A 21,441-nucleotide genomic window follows, 5' to 3' on the forward strand; every position below is an offset into this window, starting at 1 on the left:
TAACAGGAAAGAATTTCTTCCTTATATCCAATCTAAACTTCCCCTGTTTCAGTTTTAACCCATTACCCCTTGTCCTGTCACTACAGTCTAATGAAGAGTCCCTCCCCAGCATCCCTATAGGCCCCCTTCAGGTACTGGAAGGCTGCTATGAGGTCTCCACGCAGCCTTCTCTTCTCCAGGCTGAACAGCCCCAACTTCCTCAGCCTATCTTCATATGGGAGGTGCTCCAGTCCCCTGATCATCCTCGTGGCCCTCCTCTGGACTTGTTCCAACAGTTCCATGTCCTTTTTATGTTGAGGACACCAGAACTGCACACAATACTCCAGGTGAGGTCTCACAAGAGCAGAGTAGAGGGGCAGGATCACCTCCTTTGACCTGCTGGTCACGCTCCTTTTGATGCAGCCCAGGATACGGTTGGCTTTTTGGGCTGCGAGCGCACACTGCCGGCCCATGTTCATTTTCTCATTGACCAGCACCCCCAAGTTCTTCTCTGCAGGGCCGCTCTGAATCTCTTGCTTGCCCAATCTGTAGCTGTGCCTGGGATTGCTCTGACCCAGGTGTAGGACCTTGCACTTGTCATGGTTGAACTTCATAAGGTTGGCATCAGCCCACCTTACAAGCGTGTCAAGGTCTCTCTGGATGGCATCCCTTCCCTCCAGCATATCAACCAGACCACGCAGCTTGGTGCTGTATTCTTAGAAAATAGTGGTAAAATGCCATCACACATTTTGCTTATTTTATCTGTCAAGCAGAGTTCAAGCAACAAAAGTCAAAATAGTCAAACACTAGGTGTAAGAGTCAAGTAAATAGTTATAGTGATTACATTTAATTTATTAAAATCTTTCAGGAAGAACAGTGTATCTTGCTGTAGTGATGATAATGAGATAAAATCTCAAGACTGAAATAATTAATTGTAGGAGGTTTTTGTGGGGGGTTTTGTGTTTTTTTTCAGAATATCCTTAACTTGAAACATTTCTGATTTTTGGCAAGTTTTTGTCCTGAGGCTTTTGCTAAAGCTTGTAGAACTCGCTGTTGTCTTCAGAAAGATGCAGATGTTGAAGATCCCATTGTAGCGCTTTCTGGATAGGGTGTAATATGTATGTTCTGTCCAAGCTTAGAATGTGTGTGTGGCAGTGTGCTTTTGGCAGTGTTATCTGTTTGTTTGCTTTGGTTTTGGTCCTTGGATGACCGAGAGGGTTGAACATGACAGGGTGAGAACAGTCAGTTTTAATTGAGGACAGATCTTGGAAACTTAATGAGTCTGTGGCTAGATTTTTAAGGAAGAGGCATGCACTTAAAGATTATTTGCCTAAAGATTAGGAAGATTTCTCCTTTGGCAACACATTTAGAGTAAAAGTAGCATATAAATGCAAAACATGTTCATGTGGATTTAGAGTATCTTTTGTAACCCAAATACTGTGAAGTCCTTGTTTTCTTAAATATGTATGGCATTTCTACACAAGCAAGCATCAGTTATTTATTTGGTATAATGAGTACATGGAAAGAAGTGTCTGATGCCAAAGTCGCATATAGGTAAAAAATAATGAAGATGAGAGACATCTATGAAAATGAGTGCATACAGAGCAGGTCATACAGGAAAAGAATAAAACCACATCTGTTGGCTTAATTATTTTTATATCTATATATGTATTTAAGTTAAACACTACAGAAACTTGTGTTTGGGAAGTAGCTATGGCTGGTGTAAAATTCAAGGAAACAAGGTATTCATGGCTTTTGTGTGCTAAGTAGGTTTGCAATACTTCACTTTCCTCACAGTGGGGGAAATTGTTATCAGCAAATGTGTTAATTTCTCTTTCTCTCTCTTTTTCTTTTTTTTTTTTTTTTTAACACAAATTCTAGGTACTTTGGGTTGTTTTTTCTTATTTTGGTTTGTTTGGTTTTTTAAGTTATCATGCCACCTTGTTGGTGTCATTATAAAACTCACCTGGAGTCTGTGCTACACTGTATCACTTACAAGTGGTGGTCGTTGAATTAATTTATTCAATTCAGACCAGGGGTTCAAACTGTGTATGTATGCATACATGTAAAGCTCTTCCTCTCAAGGAAGGAAGTGAAGGATGTTTGCTGCAGGGAATCCCTCTCCTGTTCAGCCTTACTTTGTAGTAATGAGTTGATGGTCTCTGATTAGTGGCTGATGAGCCAGGAAGGTGTGGTTTTCTTAAGGTGCCTCACAGCTTTGCTCAGTAGGAGTCAACTTGTCCATTAGTAACTTCAACTTTGCTTCAGTGTGGTAGTTCTGCTTCTGTGGAATTTGTGTTATCTTACTGTGTTTTTACAGATAGAGTAACAAGTAAATACTACTCTGTCAGATGATTGTACCAAGAAACATGTATGTATCATGTTTGGATTCTTGATGTTTCTTTGAAGAGAGGTTCAGTTAGTGAAGGAGATAGTGTAGGTGCAAGCTTGAACTGTTGTGGTGTATGTCCTGTAGATATGTACAAGGTGAGGAGTGGCTATGCTTGCTTACAGTGGGCAGACAGGCAGGAAGGTGGAGAAGACTTCAGGGACCTGGAGAAACAACCAAGATGAGATAAAGCTGACACTTGGAAGATGTGAACAAAATAGTACTTAAGGAAGTCCTGTTCTGTCAAGATGTACATGATCTTTAAGCAGTTACCTGGTGAGGGCAGCATGGGAAGCTGATAAAAGACATTGAGAGCTTTAATAAAGGGTATCTCTTAATGCTATTGTCACCAAAGTGTCATTCAGGAGTGAGGGTGGAGCTTGTAAGATTGAGTAGGGAATTCAATTTCCATTCTATTCTGGGGTGCCTTTGGAGCACTGTTAAGGTTTACCTCTCTTGTGGTTTAAGCCCAGCTGGCAACTCGGAACCATGCAGCTGCTTGCTCACTCCCCACCTTCTTTCCCGCCCCCATTCCCATAGGGATGTGGAGGAGAATCGAAAGAATGTAACTCCCACAGGTTGAGATAAGAACAGTCCAGTAACTAAGGTATAAGGCAAAACCACTACTGCTATGCCCAATAATAATAGTGATAAGGGAAATAACAAGAGGAGTGAATACAGTTGCTCACCACCTGCCAACAGATACCCAGCCCGACCTGAGCAGTGATCTGGGCCTTCCAGGTAACTCCCCCCAGTTTATATACTGGCCCTGATGTGCTGTGGTATGGAATACCCCTTTGGCTAGTTTGGGTCAGGTGTCCTGTCTCTGCTTCCTCCCAGCTTCCCCTCCTCCCTGGCAGAGCTGAGGATGAGGAAGTCCCTGGTCAGAGTAAACATTACTTAGCAACAACTAAAACCATCAGTGTTATCAGCATTGTTCCCAGGCTGAAAGTCAAAAGCACAGCACTTCACCAGCTACTAAGAGGGGAAAAAAATTACTGCTAACTGCTGAACCAGGACAACCTCAGATGCCATTGGAAGTAGATTTTATTTTAAAATACATTTTGGGGTTGTCATGTTACTGCTTATAAGTTGTTAATTTATTTAAAGGGATTAAGCAGTAGTGGAAGTTAGAGGGATACTACTGTTTCCACTCCAGAGAAGATTACTTGTGGGTGTCTTGCTCTGCCGTATGTAGCAGAGTCCTCCAAGAACCATTTCTGAATAACCTAAAATGTAGGCTGGATTTCTCCATCTATCAGTCAGAGAGGCTGAGTTTGGATGACTTCTTTCTATAAGGCAAAAGAAAGTCTGTGATTTTGGGTGGTCTTGTGGCTGCCCAGTCCTGTGTGGGCTCATTGTCACTGCTGCTGTTCCCCCTCTACCTTTCTCCTTCCACACCTTGTGCATTTAGCTTCTTTGATCATGAGAATTTACTAGGAATGATTGAAACAGCAGAAATTTCTGCAAGAAGTTAGCTGCAGCTTACTCATTTTGGCTGCTTGAAGTTGTGGGTTTTGGATCTTGCAGAAAGCAACATTTTAAAGCAGATCGGTGGTACAATTTCTTGCTCTTTCCATCTCTTCCTGCTTTCTCCCCTCTAAGCACCACCACCACCACCACAAAGCAATAAAGCTAATTTTTAAAGGCTACTTATCTGCTACAAAATAAATTAACATTTTAGCGTCTGAAAGTTATACATGCTGGAGGTTTCTTGTTTGCTGTGGGTTGGTGAGGTGTGTGAGGGGGTCCACATCCTTGGCTGGGGTGATGATCATGCCATGATAGAGGGAGAGAGGGAGACTGAATAGTACCAGGCCAGGTTGAAGGCACAATACTTTCAGTCTTCCTCTGCTTTTCTGCATGGATAGGGCAATGGTTGTGGGCCTTTCACCTAAGGACGTTTATCTGCTGTAGTGCTGGTTGAGGGGCCAAGAGTGGTTACAGGAATTGAACCGTGTATTTGATATGGTAGATTACACACTTAAGTGTCTTGTTTATGGGATCTTAGAGCTAAATATTGTGTATGTTTTTGTCTTTCTAGTGATGAAGCGACCATTATCTCAGGGACAAAGCTCGCTCAACAAGTTTTGAAAGAAGTTCAAAGGGATGTAGAATTGTGGATATCCTTTGGAAACAAGAGACCTCATCTCACTGTCATATTAGTAGGAGACAATCCGGCCAGTCATATCTATGTCAGAAACAAAATAAAAGCAGCTACCGCAGTAGGTATGTGTTATGTGATGTAAATGATCCCGGTAAGCATAAGATGCTGTTAGTTAACAGTAAGAAAAGGTCGGGAGGAGCACTCTTTGTATCTCAGTTTAATTTTGTGCTGTTTTCCTGCTCTTCTTCCCTGATGAACTTGAAGAAAAAGGAGTTAAAGTAATTTTAATGGCATATGAATGGTAGCATAAATTCAATTCTGTATTTAAGAACATTAGGGAGCAGTTTGCACCCTCACTGCTGGAAACTGGAAACTGAAGGAGAACACTGTTGGGTTTTTTTCGGTAGTTCAGTGTCTTAACTGGCCTTGAGGGGCTTGGTGAATGAAGATAAATAGGAATTATGTTAGCTTTTAGTTCTTTCTTCATGACAGTTTTTTGCGGGTTGGTTTTTTTTTTTGTTGTTGTTGTTTTTTATTTCTTAATGTGAAATACTTGCTTAAGAGCTTGCAGTACCTGTTAGATTCCTTCTTTTTTATATGTGCATTTTTCAGCCTAACTCCACTGTGGTAGCAGTCCGTCATACCCTAGAATTGTTGGGAACAGTGATTAAATAGATACTGAGAAAAGCCTTTTTCTTCTCAATGTCAGTAATTTCTTAATAATATCAATCTTCATGTGCACCTGCTGTATATCATAGAATTTCTGTCACACAGAATGCTCTAAGTTCACCGCCAAGCCAGGAAAGCCAATACAAAAGCAAGGCTGTGCAGCTCTGAATAAGAAGGGCAAAATTTCGGCCATAATGAAAGCAAACAGTGAAGCTAAGTGACTGATAACACCTAATCTTCAAATGGAAGTGTAATAGCCTAAATGGGAAACTTGAGTGTTGTTGCTCTCAGTAAAATGGCAATCTTTTGAAGTAACTTGAAAATCTTTTCTAATACTGAGTTTTGTGGTAGAAAAGCTGTCAGATAACATTCCAGTAATGCTAGTGGTAGCTTTATCTGTTCAGTTGTAATTCTCAAAAGCATGTTTGTAGAAAAGTTAGATGCTTCATTTTCCAAATATTTTGAAGCTATTGTTTAGTTTTGGAGCTGCTGTGTCCAACCGTAGGGTGTTGGTGGTCATTTATTTCTGTATGTTTTGTGTAAGATGGTACTTGACATACAGAAATACAGAATTAAAGATGAGCAAATGAAAACAGACTTTCTAGTAAGTCTTCTGTATTTATTTAAGACAGTTGTTAAGCATCACACACATTTTCAAACAAAATGAGTAAGCTGTTTGTAGATAAATTTCCTGGTACTAACATGTCTTCTGCTTTTGTTTTATATCAGGCATTTCTAGTGAGATCATACTGAGGCCTAAAGACATTTCACAGGAAGAACTCTTAGATATGACTGTAAAACTCAACAAGAATTCAAGAGTTAGTGGTTTGTTAGTTCAGTTACCTCTCCCAGGTAGGTGACATCTTTTGTCCCACTCCTTCTATACCGTCAATGTCAAATGAAAGATTTTGATAGTTTTGAGTTACAAGAGTATCTTGGTGACAGAAAAAACTCTTGAGAAAGGACATGCCTAATGATTAGTTGAGGTGTTTTTGTTGTATACTAGCCTGCGCTTAATTTTAAACAGAAAAGCTAATTAATTCATGAGAATCACTTCGTGTTTTCAACCTTGCCTTTTTTGTAAGTTCAGTCAAATGCTATGTCAAGGAATTTCCCTCCACAGACACACTTTACCCTGTTTAGTTATATATATATGTATTTTTGGTTTTTTTATCATGTTGCACTGTTTAGCCCTGAACTCCAAGACCTTTCCTGTATTTTCCTCCCCTATACCACACCGAGTTGTTCTGTCTTGCAGTGATTCCAGGTCTTGCCTTAGATATTTGATCATGCTTTCTATGCTATCCCTAATGTTCCAGGTGAGCTTTGTGCTAAGGCCCTAAAAAGCCTCTACTATCCTCTTGGTTTTTATTTCACTTCTCCTAATTTGTAATAGAATCTCTCTAAAATACCACTTGCCAGTAGCTGTCAAAATGTGATTTTGGCAGTGATAAAACTTTTCATCTAAATCTACGTAAGTCAAACTGGTAAAAGCATTGCATGCTTCCTGATGGAGAGGAGCCCAAGTTACTGGAGTCATGGTAATAAATTGACTGGCATGTTGGGTTTCCCCATCTCTGTGTTTCTAAGTGTTGTCTTTGATTGTACATTTATACTGTGTTCTGTGAGAGGCACGAGCTGTCTTTTTGGCATGTATACACACGATTTCTAGCAGTAGCTGGGGCTCCAGGGGCTGCTGTTTTTAAGTATCTCTTATAATAAGCTGAAGCTTTGTTTTGAGGTGAGCTTTTGATTTCCACTGTTACTCCTAGTACTGGTCTTCACCTTCAGGCAATTCTCGCTGCCTTTATTTTGTATAAGCAGAAATGGGGTCAGGTGCTGAGTGTTATAGAGGAAGAGATGCTTGCTTTGTGTTTGTGATAAACACCAGCGTTTGTGATGAGGAAGTTTGGCGTTTCCTATTACATGAAAGTGAACTGAAATCGGCCACTTGTTGGAGTAAGTTGGCCACAAGGTGGGAGTATAACACAGATAAGGAGACCTTGGACTCTTCCACCACCAGGAGAGGAAGTCTAGGAGCCAATGGAATGTGGTCAGTTTACTTGGAACAAACATCTTTCCCACTAAGAACAGATATGGGGAAATAGGTAATGGAAGAATTTTCATTTCAGTAGTAAAAACTCATGCCAAAGATGGAGCATTGCCAGCCTATAGATGGAAATCCTTTTGTCTGAAGGACAGAGAAAGAAATGGACTCATCCAGTCTTCTCTTAAGCTGCCTGCCCTTGTTGATATGTGGTTCAGAAACAGACTTAAGTCTTGAAACTTTGTGAATTTGAACCTGTGCAACATTGGAAAGAAAAAAATCCAAAATGCAAACCCTGAGGATAATTCTAGTTGTGTAATTCAAATGTCCGATGCTAGTCCATTGTTTAAGTCCTGAAGTAAGTGGTTGAGTATCCCTTGCAAGAATATTATGTCTGTCCTGGTATCTACATAAAGACTAGTTAGCCTTCCTCAAACCTATGAAACTTGCTAGTTTGGGGCCTGGCTGTTACCTGCCTTAATAAAAATCTTAGAGTAATTTAATCAATAGCAGGACTTCTTCAGCATTGTCTTTAGAGGAAACTTAAATATGCAAGTTATCATGAATAGCAAATGTTCAGGAAGTTCTTTCCAGATGTCAGCTATAGCTCTTATTGTTAGATTAATTTTTTTTTATTATTTTTTTTTTTTCACTCCTCAAAGGAGCTTTATAAGCAAAAGGGCAGAAAGCTAACTCAGCTCATTTTCCAAAATTCTTCTAATTTGCATTGTAATGGAAGGAGACAAAGCCTTCAAGTTGTGATAACTTGATCAGTAGAGGCTGCTTATTCCAGAATTGAGGTGATTGTGTAGGGCTTGGGGTTTTTGCAGTAAACCACACACAGGTGTGGCTTTTGATCAACATGGGGATAAAAATAGAAGCAGAAAATAGCTTTGTTCTCTTCCACTGTTGTGAGCTGGAGCAACTTCACTTTGAGGATTGTCATCTTTGCCTGAGGAAAACTTCCTTTCTGTGCACCTTCAGAGTGTGTTACTTCTGATGTGGTAATGGTTTTGTGGAGAGTTTCCTGTATTTTTTTTAGTTGCCTGGAAGATGGCTATGGAATGTTATTTATTTGAGATTGAAGATGGAAAATTCAATTTTTTTAGTTGTAAGCAGCAAGTATGAGACAGGGGACCTTATGTTCCTCTGCTATGCAGGACTGTCAGTTGAGAAGAGGCTAAGCATGTTCTGTGAGACTGACAGCAACATCCTTCAGAAATAGTCTTGTTCCTCTGGGAATAAATTAAGCTACATGCTGTCAGGTGGGAGCAAATCAGGAAAATAAATTTCTTGAGGCAAATAAAATGTACTCATTGTGTAACATAGTAACTGTCTATACGGTTGGTATTGAATTGGTTTTCTTGTTTGTGGATGGCTTGCTCCAGGTGGTGGTGTAGAAGCGTCTGTGATGAGGAGGGAAAGATGCCCATATCATCTCTTCTCCCTGTAACGCATGATTTCTTTCCCTTACACATGAATGTATCCGTCATCTGTCTGTATCTGGGAAGCTGAAGACAGCAGTCAGGAGGTATTTGTAAGAGCAGTGAAGTTTCAGTTTGAACAACTGACTTCCCTAAGATTATGGTTGCCCTCAGTGTGAATGAGGCTAGTCTGACCTGTAGGGCTCTTTCATCCATGTACTTAGCATCTCAATTTCCACAGATGCTTCTTATTAGGAATCAGAAGGAATCTTCCTTCCACTGGAAAATGGCTAAAAGAACTGTATATTTTAACAGTCTGGTTTAAATCTAGGGTTTGCTTTCTGGGTCATTTATGAGTATGGTTTATAGAGCTGCTCCTCTAGAGTGTCTTTATGTATGTATGGGGTTTGTAACTTTGCAGAAGTAGGACTTAGTAATGCTTTTTTTTTTTTTTCCCTTTATCGGTTTGTGTGTTTATGCAGTGTGAACTTTAAGCATCTGCAGACCTATTCCATATCAATAGCACATGATAAATGCACATGAAAAATGTTCGTTGTAGCTACATGAGTAATAAATTATGTGCAGGTATAGTCATTTAAGCTAAGTGTACTGTTTTGGACTCATCGGGATCAAACAACTTTGCTTTCTAACAGCTATCTGGAGAAGTAGAGTACATTTTGGTTTTGCTGATTAGGAGATTACTAAAACCACTTATATTTTTGGGAAAGGGGAAATGAAAGGTAGACCTGCAAAGTTATTTCAGTTTAGGTTATCTTTGGTGATCTTAGAGACGGGTAACAGGCACAATAACTTTTCTCTTTAGATTATTTCTTTTGAGCTACTTGATAAGTAACACTTTCAGAATGCAGGAGCGACTCTGAAGTGTCTTGCTTGAACATGTATTTTCATAGTTACGAAGTCATCATTCTCAGTTGAATATCAGCCTCTCATGTTTTGACTGAATCTGTTGTACTAGCAGTGTCAAACTGAAGCATTTAATTTTCAGTAGATGACTTGAAAAGGTGAATTTGTAACTGCTGCCTTTAGAGGGGTGTCCTGGGTTCAGCAGTAGCAGTCATTTTTCTCCTTCTTGGTAGCTGGCACAGAGCTGTGTTTTGACTTTTGGCCTGGGAACAGCACTGATAACACTGGTGTTTTTAGTTACTGCTCAAATGTTTTAGTCTGACCAAGGACTTTCTGAGCCTCATGCTCTGCCAGGGACAAGGGGAGGCTGGGTGGAAGCAGAGACAGGGCATCTGACCCAAGCTAGCCAAAGAGGTATTCCATACCACAGCTCGTCATGCCCAGGATATAGTGGAAAGTGACCTGGAAGGGCTAGTGGCACTGCAGGGTTGGAGGAGGTATCAGTTGGTGCTCGGTTGGGTGGGGTTGGGGGAGTTATCGGTCGGCTGGTGCTGAGGTGTTGTATTCTCTTCCCTTGTTATTTCCTTCATCGTTATTATTATTGGCGGTAGCAGTAGTGATTTGTGTTATACCTTAGTTACTAAACTGTTCTTATCTCAACCCGTGGGAGTTGCATTCTTTTCGATTCTCCTCTCCGTCCCTCTGGATGTAGGGGGAGGGCAAGAAGGGGGGGGAGTGAGTGAACGAGCTGTGTGGTTGGGTTTAAACCAGCACAAGGGGGGAGTATCGTTTATTCATAATGAATAGTAATAATAATTACCTAGCTAGAAACAACTTGTGTTTCTCTGTGTAATGATTCAGATAGTATTGGCATCACCTGACAAGTGAAAGAATTGTAATGTGAAAAATTGTGTTTCCTAGATCACATCGATGAGAGAGCTGTTTGTAATGCTATCGCTCCTGAAAAGGATGTGGATGGATTTCACATTATGAACATTGGACGCCTGTGTCTTGACCAGCCTTCTATAATACCTGCCACTGCTGCTGCCGTTTGGGAGATCATCAAACGGACAGGTAAGGAAGTGAACGGTATTGAAACTCCTTTTATCTTGGAAGGACTGAGTCAGTGTGAGTTACAAGGTGCAGTTAGTCTCAAGATACCGGGCTGATGGAAGAATGAAAATTTAGAGCATTAGTCTAAATAATAAGGAGGTGCCAAATAGATGAGACTTTTTTTGCCAGTAGCATAACTATTAGTTAAGTATAGGCAGCAGTCTGCCTAGAATACTTGGTGAAACACTTCAAATTACTTTCTGTATTCTATAATCATTGAATCAGCCAGGTTGGAAAAGACCTCTTAAGATCAGTAAGTCCAACCATTGCCCCAGCGCTGCTAAGTCTGCCACTAAACCATGTCACTGAAAGCCTCAGATTTTCCATGCTGATCTGATGGACCAGCCCTTCCCATCCTCTCTCAGGACCCATCTAACATCCCTTCAGGTGCCTTTTTAACCTCCCTCAGCATCAAAAGAGCCAGCAGATGTTGTAAGGAACTTTCTGCGCTATTGCTGATGTCCTGATTTGAATGCATAAGTTTTTCTAGGGGAAGGGGAAGAAACAAGAACAAAAGTGGGAGCATTTAATTCAGTATTAGGGAAAAATATGCCTGTGGATTTAATAGTTATCATTTCATAAGTATAATATACACGTTCTTATTGGTGGATGTAAGAGTTTCCATTGCCCTTTGTGGTCAAAGAAGAGAAATGAGGTCGCTCCAAAGGGTGATTCAGGTAGCCTGATGGAGTCGCCAGCTCTGTTTCTTTAAGGTGAGAGTTGAAAGTTGTTTTGCGGATTCATCCCTTAAATTCAGCCTTGGAGATTTTCAAGTCATGTAGTTGTCAGCAGGTGACAAGAGCACATAATATTATCTTGGTGACTGAGAATGAAGGGTTTAGGTATATCAAAATAGCAGAATATAATTTTATTTTTTTTTCTTATAAGGAATACAGACATTTGGGAAAAATGTTGTAGTAGCTGGAAGATCTAAGAATGTTGGAATGCCAATTTCAATGCTTTTACATACTGATGGAGAGCATGAAAGGCCTGGAGGTAAATCCATGAGTGTTGTTTTAATGCTTCCATTCATGAAATTATGAAAATCAAGCTGACCAGAGGATTTGGACAAAAAGTGGAAGCTTTTGTATCTTGTGCGATATTTACAACTACAGCAAGAAAGCAAATTTGCTAATTTATTATGTATTTCCTGACATCGAGTTTCTGGACTCGACTTTTTCTGGTATTACATCATTGTTTTGTACTCCATGGGAACAGCTACTGTTTAAACATGGTTAGTGCTGAACGTTGAGGGTAATACCTGGCAGCATGGCCTTATTGAGCTACACTGGTTCGTATGATGTTTATACAGAGTAATATAGCTGCATGCCTTATCCTTGGGCTTAGTAATACTAATTTCAAGGTTTTCATATGCAAGTTGTCACATACATTTATATACACACATACATAGATGAATACGAGACAATTCCTGTATTGTGCTATGTTAGTTAGGTGGTGATTATGAAAATACCCAAATGACCAACACTTTTCTGTGTGAGCTCTATGATACTACACTTTGACTTGGGGGATTTTTCTGCAGTGCACTGTATATCCCTCTGGAAATTGGGGTTGTAAGGGAAATATTTTTAAGTAATTCTAGCTGGAGGAGCATGCATGTGCCACTGTAATTGTGCTGCAGAAAGAAAAACAAATAGAATTTAAATAGAATACTGTTCTCTTGCAGTTTCATTTTGATGTTAGAAACTGACATGGTGGTGTGCACAAATGAGGTAAAAATGAATGCTTAATCCCAGCCATGTTTAATAGGAGTGCAGTGAAATCTGTTATTAATATAATAAAACACAAAAAGCTTCTTGCTAATCATAGAGTTGGTTTTTCCATTCAGGCTCTGTGGGAAAGCTGCTGTTTGAAACTTCTCTTAGTGTTTGAATTGTAATTACCATCAGTGCATACTTCTGGTCCCATCCCCGTTCCCATGAAAATGCGTAGCATTTTTGCCATTTGGTGCTAATATTGCCTTGTGTATATTACTGACAGTGTGGGTTGGTGTTTGAAGGAAGCTTTATACAATATTATGTTATGTTACGTTGCCAACTACTTGCATGTTTCTCAGCTGGAGATGGGGAGCCTTAGTGACCTGTGATTCCTTAGCAGTTTGTTACAAAATCCATAGTGGTTGCATGAGTGGTTTTTATCTGTGACTAAATACTGGTTTATAGCTTTCAGCTTTTGAGGTAGTTGGATCTGTGGCTCAGTTTTATTCACTTGTATCCTGGTTTGTAGTTCTTGTTTGACTGCCTACTAGTAGTACAATTTGGTTTGGAGGGCCAGTCCATGAATTAACTTTGTTGTCCAGCATTCTGTGCAGGGACAGGAAAACATTTGGATATTCCCTTACTGACACTGGAAGCTAAGTGTGCAGTTAACTTACTGAAGTTATCTTTGCTTATTCTGAAGACATGAATTTATTTTTAGCGTAGATTTTTTTTTCCAACTTGCCGAGTAGTAGTACACAGCATAAATCAACTGTCATTGAGAAAACAAAGGAATTTTTGTGCTTTATTCACAGTAAAGTAGCATTAAGTATGTATTTGTGGGGTACATGGTGATAAACTTTTGTGGTTGGTGTACACCAGTATAGTCTTCACTCCTGATTCACAGATTGGGCTGTCCTTGAAAATCTGGTTAGTGTTCTGCAGTTATCTTCTTTGCTATTTTGCTTTATTATTATTTTGTTTATTTTCTTTCTCTTTGTAGGTTTTACTTGTGTTTGGGTTGTTTTTACAGATTATGAACGAAATTGAGAAGCTGGGGTCTGTCTTGATCAGTGATTTGTTGTATGTAGAAACAATCATATCCTGCAGATGGCGATATGTGGTTAGATGAGAAAGCAATCTGAACCCTTACAAAGCAAACGGTGTTTGGTGGAGGCAGGTCAAGGGGCTCTCTCTATTTTATCAGCTGGTGACTTGACTCAGTAGTATCATGCAGAATCTTAATGGCTAAATGTATTTGTCTTCTTACAGTGGAAATAGCTGTGTGAAGTAGTTGTTTATTTTCTGTTTTGGCGTGAGCGCAAATAAATGGATAACCTACCCTTTCTGAGGTGTCTGTAAGCTTCTGGACTGCTATTCTGAAGGCAGGAACTTCCCCCCTTGGTTTTTGGGGTTTTTTTGGGGGTCTTTTTTTTTTTTTAATCTCCTTTACTTTTTGGTAATGAGAGCAGTTACTTGGTTTCAGGAGCTACCTACCTACACATTCCTCACTAATATCTTGATGAGGAGAATACCACTGATTTTGTTTCTCAAAGATGTGACTATTTGTAACTTTCAATTTCATCCATTAGTTTTTCTCAGCTTTTCTGCTGGGTACAGGGTAAGAGGTCAAAAGAATCCCATTATGTGTATATTTTTTAGAAGTAACAATTTGTGATTGTGTTTATGCACATCTGTACTTTTCTGTTTTCATGATTTGAAAATGTCTTTATCTGCTTCTCTTCAATGAAAGGGTATGCATTACAGAGACTGGAGGAGAGGAGGGATCAAAGATGAGGGGGAAGAGAAGAAAAGTCAGAGTGCAGACAGGCTGAAGATGAGATGCTTGAGGAGGAGAGTTAATGAGATAAGAGGCACAGATTAAATCAGTCGGACACATTCCAGAGGAAGCAGATGTGGTGGCAACACCTGAGATAGTGAAAACTTTTAGTTTAATGGTTCATCATGTGTCTTAGTAGTCAATGATGAGTGGATGGTTGAGATGAGGGGATGTAATACCTGAACACTGAGCAGTACAAATAATTGACAGGGAGAGTGCTGGGGGGAGTCTCTGTTGATAGCTGTTATCTTTGCTGTTTTCTTGGGCGTCCCTGAGGGAATCACCAGTGGTGGCTGTTGGATGCCTTAAGTCTTCAGTACCTATACCCATGACAGTCTGTTTTGTGTGTTGTTGTTTCTCCTGTGTCTTCATCAAACAGCACAAGGTTTTTAATCTCTTACTAAGGAGGGTTTATTTGTAGTTTCTTGCCAAGAAATGTGGATACATGCAGGAGCAGGCCTCAGATCTTTTGAGTTTGACCAAAACGATGCATGCTTTTATGTATGCTAATGTCAAACACTCCATACTCTGGGATGAAGTAAGGGTTCAACTGGTTGTGTTTTATCAGGGCATGCAAGAGATGATAGGGTCAAAGACTAAACTTTGACTCCAGGGAAACACTATTATGAAGCTGGGTTACAAGTACAGGGAAGGCTGTGATCATCAAGGGAAGCATCTAGGGCGCTTCAGGACAAGATGAATGGCAAATATGGTTGAGGACAGAGATTGAAACGTGGTGATGTACTTGAAGCTTTAGTTGATGACAAACAACTGAGTCTTATGGCATACTGTACAAATTGTGCCTAGTAAGGTAGACACTGGATTTCAAGCTGGGTTTGCTCTGTGTGATTCCTCTAAATGTAGTGAAGCTGATGAAGGACTAAGTTAGTCCATGATGTATAAATGACTTCATCCTATGAGAATTAAGTTTAAATGTATTTTTCACGTGTGAACAGCAAGTGGTGTGAGCGTTGTGCCTATGATAGTGGCACAACTTGGGATGCATAAATGATGCATCCCAAGACAAATCTGATGATCATGTGTACTGTTGTTAATGTTCCCAAGTAAATGCTATACAAGCATTGTATATGTGACAATTAATTGATAATCTGTTACATTTCAGGTGATGCTACAGTGACCATCACTCACAGATACACACCAAAAGAGCAGCTTACGATCCATACGCAACTTGCTGACATTGTAATTGTAGCTGCAGGTAATACTAGTTGTTGCTAATACTCCAATTGCAATGTTTAAAACCTGAAACGTAGGCTTTGGTGTCTGTGTTGGTGGCACTGCTGGCTTTTTCATGTTTTACCAAACAATAGGTGCTCGTGCTTGTTGAGGGGGTGCAGTAAGTAGGATTTCTTGTAAGAAGGGCAGGTGATTTTGCCCTTTGTTCTTGCCCTTCACATCTGCAGACTCAAAAACTGTTTCTGGTCACATGTGACACCTTTCCCTTAGGGAGACTTTAGAGTGAACTCAAGATTGGGAACCAGTCAGTGCATAGTTTATACAGGTATAATTATGTAAATTAAAACATTCTCTGTGCTGTGCAAAAATCATGAGTCATTGAAATTTTGACAGGAGGGTTTCTTGAAATCAGCTGGAGGCTGTGTTCATAAAACAACGGTAGCATTCCCTCACTGTTAGGATTAAAGGCAACCTTGCCAAATTAACTGATAGTTTTGGTAACCTAACTTATTAATGGCTGAATTTCTTTTTCTTTTACGACTATCATGTGAAGAGAAGAGAATAGTAATTGCCTGGAGGAAGGGGTCCAAAGGATCAGTGTCTTTATTCTCAAAGCAATGTAGGATGAAACGCTTAGTTTGACTAGTCTGGAATAAAGAAACAAGAAGAACTGTTTCTGAGCAACCTCTGTTTTTTTGTTTATGGACATCCAAAATATAAATTAACTTAAAGAAAACAAACCCAAACAATGCAACTTAATAAAAACCTCGGTAAAATTCCGTGTCCTGTCACAGCTCAGGATAGCTTCCTTGACTCATACCAGTTTGAAGGACTACAAGAGGATTGCATCTTTCCTCTTTTCTCCTCCCTTCCTCTTTCTTCATCATCTTCAAGACCAAAGTCTTGCCTACTTAATTTCTAGATGAAGACAGATAGGTACCTGTCTAAAGCTCAGCACTTCCTGTTGCATTGAGATGGCCTTCGCTTCAGGGCTTAACTGTACTATCTCTTTCTCATGCCAGGTCAGGAACAAGAGACGGCTCAGTTGGTTCCACATAGGATTACCCAACTGTGGGCATGACCAGAATTCATGCACTGTGAAGGAATGATGATGATAATGTATGTGCTGACTGGAAGTAAACTAGCGTTCTGGGTTCAGCAGTAGCAGTCATTTCTCTCCTTGTTAGTAGCTGGTGCAGTGCTGTGTTTTTGACTTTCAGCCTGGGAACAGCACTGATAACACCGATGGTTTTAGTTGTTAAATAATGTTTACCATGACCAAGGACTTTCTGAGTCTCATGCTCTAACAGGGAGGAGGGGAAGCCGGGAGGAAGCAAAGACAGAACACCTGACCCAAACTAGCCAAAGGAGTATTCCATACCACAGCATGTCATGCCTAGTATATAAACTGGGGGGCAGTTACCTGGACGGGCTAGATCACTGCTTGGGTCGGGCTGGGTATCGGTAAGCAGGTGGTGAGCGGTTGTATTCTCTCCTGTTGTTATTTCCCTTATTATTATTATTGGTGGCAGCAGTAGTGGTTTTGTGTTATACCTTAGTTACTGGACTGTTCTTATCTCTTATCAAGAGTTACATTCTTTCGATCTCCTCCCCATCCTTCCAGGAGCGGGGTGAGGAAGGGGGGCGGGGCGGGGGGAGTGAGTTAGTGGCTGCATGGTTCTGGGTTGCCGACTGAGCTTAAACCACAACAACTAACAACTGTTCATCCAAATTCACTGCTTCCAATTTTATCATCACTTCTGAATTTTACGCTGAACAGTTTGCCATCAGTTATGTTTGCAGTTAAAGGGTTCAGTATCGTGTGTGTGTGTGTGTGTGTTTTCCTTGTGTCACTTGTAACAGGAGCATGATACAACAGTCATTACACAACCTGAGATACACTTGGAATGATGCAAAAGCGTACAGCTGAATTGTGCAAACAGCATGCAGCCCTATCCAAGTGGCTGTGCTGGGGAAGATTATGCTTTAGAAAGTTGGAATCCTTCCAGGGTTCCTCTTGTTACTTGAGAATTGTGCACATCATAGCTTCAGGATCACACATTGCCCAGAAATGTGTGACCTGTTCAGTGAGTGTTGCAAAAAAGCTAGCTTGTGCCCTGCCAGATAGGAACAGCTGCTGTCATAGGCCATTGTGCAAGGTGTGCACATGGAAAACAGCCTTTTATGCATGTCTACATGTAGGTGCAAGATTCTTTTTCTCCTCTTCCTATGGAGTAATTTCAGCAGAGTCATCTGCATTCTGGCTCCTGATTGGTGACTTGTTGCAGGGAGTCTCTTCATTCTGATGTTGTACTCTCTCTGAGGAGTTTTCTGTTCACTTGTATTTCATGGCTTTCGTAACACTTCAAGTCAGGGGCTTCTTTTATTGCTTTGGGGTTTAAGAATATCCATCTTCATGTATTTTCTCTCATATGCCCCTAGGAAAACCAGAACCCCACTTTTCCTGCCTGCTTTGATTATAACTATCCATGTAGATTATTCCTCCCCAGCTTTGTTTCTCTTCCATTTAAATTGTGGTTGATAATTTTCTACAGAAGGTATCAATGAGAGATTTTCCCACATTCTTCAGTCAGTGCATTTTAGGAATAGGTGCTCTAACGCTTGTATCTTCCTACTTGGTATGTAAAGTAGGCTTAAATAAATAGATCTGCTCATTTGGTTTGGAGGTTAGTTCATTTGTTGCTATTAAGTATTTGGCCTATTATCAAACCATTTTACAAAGGGTGTAACTGTGCAGCTGTTAATGTTCTTCTATCCCTATCGTGCATAGATCATTTACCCCCATAAGGCTGAGGCATTATCCAATTAACAGCCAGCTTGCAATGGATTGCATAAGAGTGTGATGAAGTAGACATAGCCAGATGTTATCAGGTGGCACAGGAAAGAATTTGAGGTCTTGGCTTGCCCAACATTAGAAGCAGAGTTTCAAGCTTGTTTCCTATGGGGGAGTGAGAAATTAAGAGCAGAGAAGGTTCTTCTGTTGCCTGTATCTCAATGACTAACTGGATATCATCCAGCACTTCAGATGAAGCCAAAGCTCTCGTACACCAGTGCTTGCCTCCAATACAACTAGTCTCAAAACAGATGGATTTGCTCTGTTTTCCTTTTTTATTTCTCTCCACCTGAGAGAAGGCTGCTTTGGTGGAGAGAAGGGAACTTAGATTCCTTGTTTGGAGATACCCTATTACTAGGATGAGCATTCCTCACAAAACATAGAACTGATGGAATTGCTGAAGAAGCAAAATGATTTGTAATTTCAAAGTTGGAGTTTCCCATCACTTCAAGTTGGAGGTTGCATGGTGGGAAGGAAATTCCAGATTTTATTTAAAGTGAATACAGAGGAAAGAGTATCACTGATGCAATTAAGGTACCATAGGCTAATGCAAATGATGTGTAAGGAGTTGACATTCTTGGCTCTCTGATAGCATGCAGTGACTTCGGTCTCAGATGCTGCTTTGCCTAAATGTTCCAGGAGAGGCTTCATTTGCTGTGACTGTCCAGGCAGAAATTTTCAGGTGTATGATCACATGATGCTACTATTGATAAAGCAGCGCTAGTACATTAGTTGCAAGATAGCCCTTTTTGTAGTTAAAATGGCTCTGAACTACTCTGAGCCTACTGAACTACTGTTCTTGAAAGGGAGGTCTCTTCTGTGCATCAAGAGGAGCTGTTGGCATGCCATGGAAGTCTTACCTCTAGAAAGCTGGATGAGATTGATCTCCTCAAAGTAAATGTGTGCTGCTACCTGCAGTTTTAAATCCAGTGTGGCAGTGTTCTTCACAATATGGAAGGCGTTTATTGTCCAGGACTACTGCCTTACAAAATGGTGTTTTTCCGCCCTGTTTGGTAGGACCTAGGTTAGATTTTGGGTAATAGATGTTGCCTGAGAGGTGAAGAAGAGGTGTAGTGCTGAGGCCAGGCTGTATTTTTCTTTCTAGCTTATGAGAGGATCAGGTGGAGAAAGTTTTGCTTGGAAGGCAGTTACTTCTCTCCTACAGACTGAGCTGATGCTGTTTATTTGGGGTAAATCTGAAATGGCCATTTTATTTTTTCCTGTTGCCTGTTGTGGTTTAAGCCCAGATGATAGCTCAGAACCATGCAGCCACTCGTTCACTTCCCCCTTCCTCCCTCCCGCTCCTGGACGGATGGGGAAGAAAATTGAAAGAATGTAAATCCCATGGGTTGAGATAAGAACAGTCCAGTAGCTAAGGTATAACACAAACCACTACTGCTACCACCAATAATAATAATGATAAGAGAGATAATATAAAACTAAAAGGGGAAAACAATAAACAGAAGTGATGCACAATACAGTTGCTCACCACATGCCAACCGATACCTAGCCTGAACCAAGCAGTGATCTGGGCCTTCTGGGTGACTTCCCCCAGTTTCTATACTGGACATGACTGTGGTATGGAATACCCCTTTAGCTAGTTTGGGTGAGGTGTCCTGTCTCTGCTTCCTCCTGACTTCCTGTGTCCCTCCTCCCTGGCAGAGCATGAGAAAGTGAAAAGTCCTTGATCAGAGGAAGCATTACTTAGCAACAGCTGAAAACATTGGCATGTTATCAGCCTTGTTCTCAGACTAAAGTCTAAAATGCAGCACTGCACCAGCTACTAGAAAGGAGGAAAACAACTGCTGCAGCTGAACCCAGGACACCTGTCTGTTGTTTCTAGGTGATGGGAATCAAAAATAAGATGGCAGAGTAGATCAGAGTCTCTTGTCATGCTAGCATTTATTTTGGTTTTTGTAGTAGTGTGTTTTTATATAGTTCATGTTGACTGTTTAAGTGACTGGTTGAAATGTTGTGGAGGTAACAAGAAATTGAACAATAAGAAATTGAAGAAGTGTAACATAAATCCAGTACAGATAATACAAAAAGCAAAAAGCCATGGAAGTAACATACAGGGCTTGCTTCAGCAGTTGGCAGCACTTTGGATCAGCAGGCCTCTGACATTACTGTATTAAAGACTTCTTGTGGCTCACAGAACATCTTTATGGCCCAGCTTTTCCTTGGAAATGCTATGAAAGGGATTTACTGCCACAAACCAGCAATTAACTACTTCATTGAGATCATGTTGATTATGTTTGTGACTGCAGGCTTAGCTGAAAATGTTTAGTAAAAATGAAGAAATACTGCCTTTTATTCTCATAATTACAAACTGTGTGAAACTGAGGGATTATTGTTTTCTCTGTGTGATGTATCAAGAAACATTCAAGTAAAAGAATAACCTTTTTTGTGCACACATACACAAGCATGCACAGCCCTTGATAGAATTTAAAACGATGACCTAAAGCTGCCCAGCCATGTTAATCAAACTCATCTTGATGATTCCAGGTATCCCAAAGTTGATTACAGCTGACATGGTCAAAGAAGGTGCGGCTGTGATTGATGTAGGCATCAACCATATCCATGACCCTCTTACAGGAAAGACCAAGCTAGTTGGGGACGTGGACTTTGAAGGTCAGTGAAACACTCTTTGTACAAACCAGTTGGATAAGTAGATTGAAGTTTGTGAGATTCATTTGTGATAAATACTTGGAACAGCCAGTGTCTCAAATGAGATGGCACTTGCAGGAGCTTTTCTAATTTATTTACTTAGATAAGAGAACGAACTGTGTTCATCTCCTCTTAACAGATGCTGTTACTGAACAGAAGTGTTACTTTTAATTACACATACTAGCAACCTTCAAGAGATGCAGATGAGCTATTACGGTAGTGTGGTGACAGGTGCTTGTCTCCAGGTTTCTTCAATTGTTTGAGAGTCTGAAATGTTTCAAGAGTAAGCAATAAAAACAGTTTCTGCTTTTTTGCCAGCAATGGGACTCCCACTGTTCATAGCAAATGTTATTATACAATGGCTTCTCAAGCCTTCTGCTGCGCTCTCACTCTACCCTTGTTTATGAAAACGTTAACTTCTGCTTTAGAGGTGTCCTTTATGCTAAGGTTTAATGTGGGTTCATCTAAAGCTGTTGAAAATATTCGTCCAAGCAAGCCTAACAGATAAAAAATGGTAATGGTGTTACATATTGATCTTTGTGTTTCATGTGTGGCCGAGCAAGTTCACAGTGTAATGCA

The 21,441-nt window shown here is 40.4% G+C and overlaps 1 protein-coding gene across 4 annotated transcripts in view; it reads left to right on the plus strand.

Annotated features, from left to right (window-relative positions):
- Nucleotides 1-21,441, plus strand: part of MTHFD2L (methylenetetrahydrofolate dehydrogenase (NADP+ dependent) 2 like) — a 32,199-nt gene that overhangs the window by 2,850 nt on the left and 7,908 nt on the right. The window contains exons 2-8 of one of the 4 annotated variants that reach the window (XM_065685378.1): nt 4,413-4,597; nt 5,874-5,996; nt 10,401-10,553; nt 11,481-11,588; nt 15,271-15,363; nt 20,701-20,826; nt 21,002-21,163. In XM_065685378.1, the coding sequence (XP_065541450.1) occupies nt 4,413-4,597; nt 5,874-5,996; nt 10,401-10,553; nt 11,481-11,588; nt 15,271-15,363; nt 20,701-20,826; nt 21,002-21,033 (820 nt within the window). In that variant the 3' untranslated portion in view covers nt 21,034-21,163. Of the gene's footprint in view, nt 1-4,412; nt 4,598-5,873; nt 5,997-10,400; nt 10,554-11,480; nt 11,589-15,270; nt 15,364-20,700; nt 20,827-21,001; nt 21,164-21,441 lie in introns of those variants that run through there. The other 3 variants (XM_065685371.1, XM_065685388.1, XM_065685397.1) reach the window with 3 other exon arrangements.

This window comes from Lathamus discolor, chromosome 1, assembly GCF_037157495.1.
Source record: "Lathamus discolor isolate bLatDis1 chromosome 1, bLatDis1.hap1, whole genome shotgun sequence".
NCBI lineage: Eukaryota > Metazoa > Chordata > Aves > Psittaciformes > Psittacidae > Lathamus > Lathamus discolor.